This window comes from Emys orbicularis, chromosome 1 (genome assembly GCF_028017835.1).
Source record: "Emys orbicularis isolate rEmyOrb1 chromosome 1, rEmyOrb1.hap1, whole genome shotgun sequence".
NCBI lineage: Eukaryota > Metazoa > Chordata > Testudines > Emydidae > Emys > Emys orbicularis.
In genome coordinates, this window is record NC_088683.1 from 268,095,327 (window position 1) to 268,102,290 (window position 6,964).

At 49.6% G+C, this 6,964-nt stretch overlaps 1 protein-coding gene across 2 annotated transcripts; it reads right to left on the bottom strand.

The window, feature by feature from the left end:
- Positions 1-203: 203 nt before the first annotated feature.
- On the bottom strand, positions 204-3,626 carry ZIC2 (Zic family member 2). Of its 2 annotated transcripts, XM_065417093.1 has the most exons (4): positions 2,627-3,626; positions 770-933; positions 305-494; positions 204-259 (listed from the first exon to the last, which is right to left on the bottom strand). In XM_065417093.1, exons 1-4 carry the CDS (start codon positions 3,624-3,626, stop codon positions 204-206), a joined length of 1,410 nt encoding a protein of 469 aa, XP_065273165.1. The 2 variants fall into 2 exon arrangements, with proteins under 2 accessions (XP_065273165.1, XP_065273156.1); XM_065417084.1 differs by having other exon boundaries at positions 204-494.
- Positions 3,627-6,964: the final 3,338 nt, after the last annotated feature.

Sequence of the window (6,964 nt, forward strand, 5' to 3'; positions counted from 1 at the left end):
TGGCGGATTTTTTTGTTTTGGAGGCTCTGGCGGGGATTTGCTCTCTTGGGCTCTAGAGCCGTTTAAGTTGTTAATCCTTTCGCTGGTTAAGAATTAAACCCAAACCAAACAGGATCCAGCACCTTCCCGGTGTGTCTGCTTCTTCCTCCTCCTCGGCGGGGAGGGCAGGCGCGGGGGCCTTGCCCAGCAGTCCGGCAGGGCCCCTACACGTACCATTCGTTGAAGTTGGAGGAGAGGCCGCTGTGGCTCCCGCTGGCCCCTCCACCCCCGCCGGCTCCGCTGCCGCTGCCTCCCCCGCCGCCGCCGCCGCTGCCTCTGTGCACCGCAGACACCGCGGCCGCCGCCGCAGCTGCAGCCGCCGCCGCCGCCGGGGACAGGTTGGTGGTGCTCTGAGTCTCGGCGCTGGGGGACACCAGGCCCGGGGGCGTGGAGGACTCATAGCCCGAGCTGGCAGCCGGGGACGATTCAGAGCCTTGAGGAGAAGATTCATGGACCTGGAAAGCAAATGCAACAAGACAGGGTGGAGTAAGTGTCCCTGTGCGCAAGGCACTCCCAGCCAGAGCTCACACCACCCTCGGAGGGCCAGCGCACTCCCAGGCACCCAGGTCCGGCCTCCTGTGCCACGCAAAGGCTCCCTGGCTTTACAACCTGGCGATGAGGCGGCTCCTGTTTTTGTTTCCCTTCCCAATAAAGAAAATGCGAGTTAAACCCTTCTCCCAGACCGACCCCCTCAGAGGATGTCCACTGGAAAAATGGCAATGTGGTATACCTTCATGTGCTTCCGCAGAGAGCTGGGGTGGGTGTAGGATTTGTCGCACATTTTGCACAGATAGGGCTTATCTGAAGTGTGGACATGCATGTGCTTCTTCCTATCGCTGCTGTTGGCAAAACGTCTGTCACAGCCTTCAAATTCACACTGGAAAGGCTTTTCTCCTGGAAGATAAACAAGGAGGATTGGGTTATAGTAAACACTCAACTTGGACTTCTCCCCTACTTATTGTGCACAATAACCCACACCTGCCTGCCTTAAAATAGGGGTTCATAAGAATAATTTTTATTTTTTTTAATTTTTTTAAATTTCTAGTGCTTTGTTTACCAATGTCAAATCCACTAAAATGGTTAACAAAAGATTGATGTCACTGTGTGGATTGTTTTCTGATGACGCCTTGATGTGCAGCTATGAACTAATCACTTCGTTACTGACAAGATATTTTATCAAAAAATACAAAAATATTGGAGCCATATCTCGCCATTGCTTTTGAAGTAGGACTCCCCAGTGAAACCAGTAGGGAGTTCTCCGTCAAAACTGGTGACACGATATGGCTCCAATGAATTTACGGATTTTGTTTTGTTTCAACTGGTGCTATCACACAATCGGCTCGAAAGCATTTTTTTTTAAATTGAGACGTTTGCACCTTTGTATAAAATCCAATATCCTGTTAAACTATAAACCATTAACAAAAGAGTTAAGGCTACACACATTTTATTTCATGTATGGATCTTCGAAGTAAACACATATCCGCTGGGGGAAACTAAATGTCTGTAAAATACTCCATTTAATTTTCATACAATTTCTTCACCCTGTTGCCAGAATTCCAAATGCTCAGAGTAATTTGGAGGTGAGAACTCAAACATCCACCCATTTGGAGGGGGAACCATTTAACATTAAATTCCATTAGCACCTAAATTGTTTCTTAAAGACATCCGCTCAGACACAATGACTTAAGTGCGGGCATTTCATGCAAATAAATTTCTCAAATTTTAAACCTTGTTAAAGCTCGTCTCGCACCTAGCATCATTCTTAACACTTAAGAAAACAATAGGCCTATAGATCTTACCCGTATTCAAGTAAATATTTATAGTGGAAGTTGCTAAAATATTTGGCTGTCTTTTATGAAATACTCTGGCACAATTCTAAGCTGGGAGTAATAGTAAATGAATACTCTATGAAGCAGGATGATGCGTTTGTTTTGTTACAGTTCAGCTCACGCAATTTACCACCAGGAAGTGTTGTGTCCTTCTCTCATATCTGACCTGATTTTTGTGTAAGTTTCTGAACCTCAAATCCTCTGCTACCTATTATATAATTTAATAAACTGTTGCAACACCACCCTAAACCACCTCACATGAGACTTTAAAAACACTTTCTAAATTAGAAAATTTTATTGCCCTCACTCACACCATTTAAATTTAATGAAAAGCATTCCCAGAAAGGGACATTTCGCCACTTACTACGAGATATTTTTATATTTACAATACCTATGCACGCACGCACACACCCAAGTCATATATAAATATGTACATTACTTAAGGACAATATTTTATCTATACATATGTCAATCCATATTTTAATAGTATTAATGAATATATCTCGCCTGTATTTTACTTTGAAAGGGAAAGAGTTCGGTCAAGTCTTGACATGTTTTCACATTAATAAATGACCACAGATATAAAGCAATTAGTAACAAAACAAAAAAATCCTTTCAAACTGAAAGAGCCGGAGAAAACACCCCGAGAAACGCTGCAGCATGCTGAAATTGGAAGTCTTTACATACGGGAGCATCTTTAAGTGCATTTTTTTAAATAAATAAGCCATTTTTAAATCTTCGAAACCAAACATAATTACCTGTGTGTGTCCTTTTGTGGATTTTTAGGTTTTCTGATCTGGCGAAAACTTTCCCACAGCCAGGAAAAGGACAGGGGAACGGCTTCTCTCCCGTGTGCACTCGGATATGATTGACCAGTTTGTATTTGGCTTTGAAAGGTTTGCCTTCCCGGGGACACTCCTCCCAATAACAGATATGGTTGCTCTGCTCGGGTCCCCCAACATGTTCCACCGAGACATGGGTGACCAGCTCGTGCATGGTGCTAAAAGTTTTATTGCAACTCTTTTTGGGGTTGTTCAGCTGCTCGGGGTCGATCCACTTGCAGATCAGCTCTTGCTTGATGCACTGTTGTCTCATGTATCGAAAAAAGGCACCTGGGTGGTGATGGTGGTGAGCTGCCATGTTCATGCCCATATTCATATTCATGGGGCCATACTGGTTGTGCAGCTGAGCCGCCGAATAGGGATCAGTCCTGGGGCTAGAGACCTGGCGGTATTGATCCGATCGGGCGAAGACCTCCCCGGGCAAACCCAGGCGCATCTGCCCATTCAGGACGTTTTGGGAGGCGTGGGGGCCATGCTGGTCGTGAATGGCGGGGAAGAGGATGTGGCTCTGAGCGTCCGTGTGCGGGTGATGGAGGGTCCCGGCCGCAGGGCCAAAGATCCCGTGCTGGCCGCCGGCCGGAGACGAGTCCCCAAAGCCCCGGCTGCGAAACAAGAAGTCCCGGGTGGAGTTGAAAGGCGCCCCGGAATAGGAGCTGACATGGGCGGCATGGGGACCCAACGCTGCCGCCGGGTAGCCGGGAGCCTGCGAGGTGAAAGCCGAGCTCTGGCCGGGGGACAGATCGTGGGCCCCGGGGTTGAGTTTAAAAGCCCCCATGTGGGCTGCCGAGTCCACAAAGCTGTTCTGCGCCGCCAGGCTCAGCTCCCGATCCTGCATCTCGGCGGCGGCCGAGTGATGGTGCCGAGCGAAAGTGCCCACTCCAATGGCAGGGAACTGGGGTCCGGCGTCCAGCAGCATGGTCCTGCCGCTCCTCTCCGCTTCCTCCCCCGCGGCTGCTCCTCTTCCTTCCCGGGCACCACCCGGCAGCAGCAGCAGGAGGATCCAGGGACCAGGCTTCCCCCCGCTGCACCGAGCAGCAGCAGCAGCCGCCGAGCAAGCGAGCGAGCGAGCCACAGAGAGACGAGTCCAAAGCCAGGCGGAGAACCAAAGTGTATTAAAGGAGCTGAGGCGGGGGCGGGCGGGCAGGGCAGAGGAGGGGGAGCAGGGGGGGGAGGGAAGGAGGGAGGGGGGACAATCGCGTTGCCTTTCCCTGCAATACACACACACACTCACTCACACCCTGCCTAGGAAATGTCACTGCCGCCAACCTCCGCCCTGAGCCCCGCACCCCCAGAAGCGCTGGCCCCTTTTATGCCTCCCTGCTCCCCCACACCTCGCTGGCTTCCCCCCTCTCCGGCTGCGGCTGGGGTGCCCCCTCCCCCCTCTCTTTTTTTTTATTCCTCTTCTTCTCGGCTGGGCATTAGATGTGTCTCACGTAGTAAACTCGCAGGAACGAATTCCCACAGATGAAGGAATCAGACGCGTCTCTGTCCTCTCTCTGTAGCCTCCTCTCTTTCTTTAAGTTGGGTCTGAGGGGGGGGAGTGATGGGGGGAGGGGAGGGGAGAGGAGGAGGAGGGGGGAGATGCGGATTAAAAACAATAACAACAATAAAAAAAAGTGATCCCCTCTCTGGGTCTCCGAGCCGAGCGGGGGGGCTCAGCAGCAGGACACGCAGCCCCTGCAGATGATCAAGCCTCTCTGGAGCGGGCTGGGGGAAGTGAGCCCTTCTCCTGCGCCTGGCTGCTCCCTCAATGCGGGGTTTTATTTTCCTCCCGTGTCTCTCCGCCTCTGTTTATTTCGGTGGGCGCTGCTGCTGCTGCTTTTATTTTTTTTTCCCCTCCCCACCCCCCTTCTCCCAGCCTCTCTCTCTTACTCTCTGACTGGACTGGCAGCTCCTCTTCAAACGCCCCCTTTAACAGCAGCCCGGTCATTCTCCAGGCGCCAGCTCATTGGTCAAACTGGCCTCATCAATCCTGGCGTCCCCCTAAGAGCGGCTAATAGCGGCTCGAGCTTCTCCGGGTCCTTCCCGCCTCCCCCTCCGGCACCAAGGCTGGGCGGTGGCGGCGGCAGCAGCAGCAGCAGCGAGCAGCAGCGCCGGGCTCTGCCCCCCCTCCCCCAGCACAACCCCACCCCAGAGCTCGGCCACAGGGAGAGGCAGAGTGGGGCTGCCGCAGCTCCAGCCACCAAGTGCGAGCGAGGCTGGAAACGGGGGGTTTATTGAAACCCCTTTTTCGCTGTTTCTTTTTGCTGGGGAAGCGATCGGGGGAAGAAGCAGGGGAGCCGCCAGAGCCAGCCTGCCTCTGCCCGTTCCAGTCTTCCTTCTTGGGGGAAACAAACAAGCAAAACAAGGCGCTTAAAACATGAACGGGGGGGGGGGGGGGAACGACCTGCCAATACTGCCGCTCCCCTCCCCCTTTTCTCTCCTCTGCTGCAAAACCAAATCCGCCAAATAATCGAAAGGGACAGAGAAAAATCAAATACACTATTGATAACGGTGCTATTTCGTCGGGGGGTGGGGGAGAGGGAAGAGAGAGAAAAACACCAAACAGCTATTTGGTGTTTTAAACCACTTGTATAGAGCGGAGAGATCAGACTGCCTATGCATGTGCATTGCAGAGCAGGGGCTATAGGGCTTGATGGTTCCTTTCTAATTTCTAACAATAACCGCAACAACAAAACTTGCTGTTGTTGTTTGAAAACCGTATTATTAGAGGGCAGGAATAATAACAATAAATAATAATAAAAAGCAGCACACTATACACACCGAACAAGTCCGCTTCCCCTCCCCCTCCACTAAATACATGTCTGGCCCCTGGTTGGGTTTGTTTTGCAGTGGCTGGAAAATAATCATGTTGGGGCCAGTATCCAATAAACAAGGCGCTTTAAAAAAATAATATTTGTAATACTGACCTTTCTGCACTCAACCTGACGTTTACACTCTAATCATCTCTGTGCTCACCAGAGAGAATCAACCCAAAATGTAGTGGGTTTTTTAAAAGAGGCGGAATAAATACTCTTACCAGCGACATTCCTGTCACTCCTCACGTTATTGTGTACTGCACCAAATACAAGTGGACTTTGCGTGGGAGGGAGGGGGGATTTTATAATGCTCTGCTGATAGATAGATAGATAGATAGATAGATAGATAGATGATATTACAGTGTCTAACGATATGTGAAATCAAAACAACATTGCAAACAGCTTTTCTCCCTTGATTTGGTTAAATTAGTATTTCCCCCCTCCACTAAATGGTTAAAAACAATTAAAAGCCTGCCTTGGAACAAGCTGAAACATAAAAATATCGCTGGGTTTATTACTCTTCGTAAAACGCGAGGGGTTCCTTTATGAATAACAGGAATTCCTTCTAATCTAAAATGATCGTTAAAACCCACAAACTCCAAATGTATCTAGACATACCCCTCTGTTAGCTAAAGCCCCGAGCCCTTCTTCCAAGCCGTCCCTTGGTCATGTCTTTCTACGTGGGAGTGCTGCTCCCCGAAGTTCTCTTTCCAGACTGCAGAATTCATGCATTTGCTGTCCTTGTATTGACCCTACAACCTATATGGCCAGACAGCAAACAGATTGTATTGTCCTTTCCCTACAACGCTTCAGAAAAGAGGATTTGAGGGATGCCCCTTGAATCAGAGCTAGGGAGATAGAGCACAACTTGGAGGTTATAGTAATCTACAGTGTCTGCCTCCGGAAAACCGAATAATCATAAACACTGATAGCCACATACACTTACTTATTTAGACCACTTTTCAGCAGAAGAGTTTAAAGGAAGATTCTGCATCTAAGAAAGGAAGAGCCCCCAAACATGTCAGAGAAAAATATTGTGTTAAACATATTTCATAGTAAAACAATGTTAACATATCCAAATGCCCACCTCTTTCTTTCTTTCTTTCTTTCTTTCTTTCTTTCTTACCCATTTCCAGATCACCCTGCTGCTGTATGCTGGCTCTGCGGCTTCAGGCGGCTGCATTGGGACAGTTTGGGGAGAATTCGTTAATTCCAGCCGGAGACCCCGCAGGCTGGACTCTCTTTGCTATTCTTTCAGGGCTCCAGTTCTACTCTCTCTGCAGGAAACAGAGGAGCTGATCCAAGTTCAAAGTCATGTCGCCGTCCCCTCTAAGAAGTGCTTTATTTCTCTACGAACCGCAAAACCCCTTTCCCCCATGTCACAGGGTGAAAAGGGAAAAAGAGAGAGAGAGAGAGGAAAAAAACCTGCAATCGCTTTCAGGGCCATTGCCAGAAA

Excerpts from the sequence above, each read along its gene's own strand:
- ZIC2 (XM_065417084.1), bottom strand. The coding sequence starts at position 3,626 with ATGCTGCTGGACGCCGGACCCCAGTTCCCTGCCATTGGAGTGGGCACT. Across the intron at positions 934-2,626 it reads CCACAAAAGGACACACACAG|GAGAAAAGCCTTTCCAGTGT; the intron begins GTAATTATGTTT and ends TTTATCTTCCAG. Across the intron at positions 495-769 it reads CTCTGCGGAAGCACATGAAG|GTCCATGAATCTTCTCCTCA; the intron begins GTATACCACATT and ends TTTGCTTTCCAG.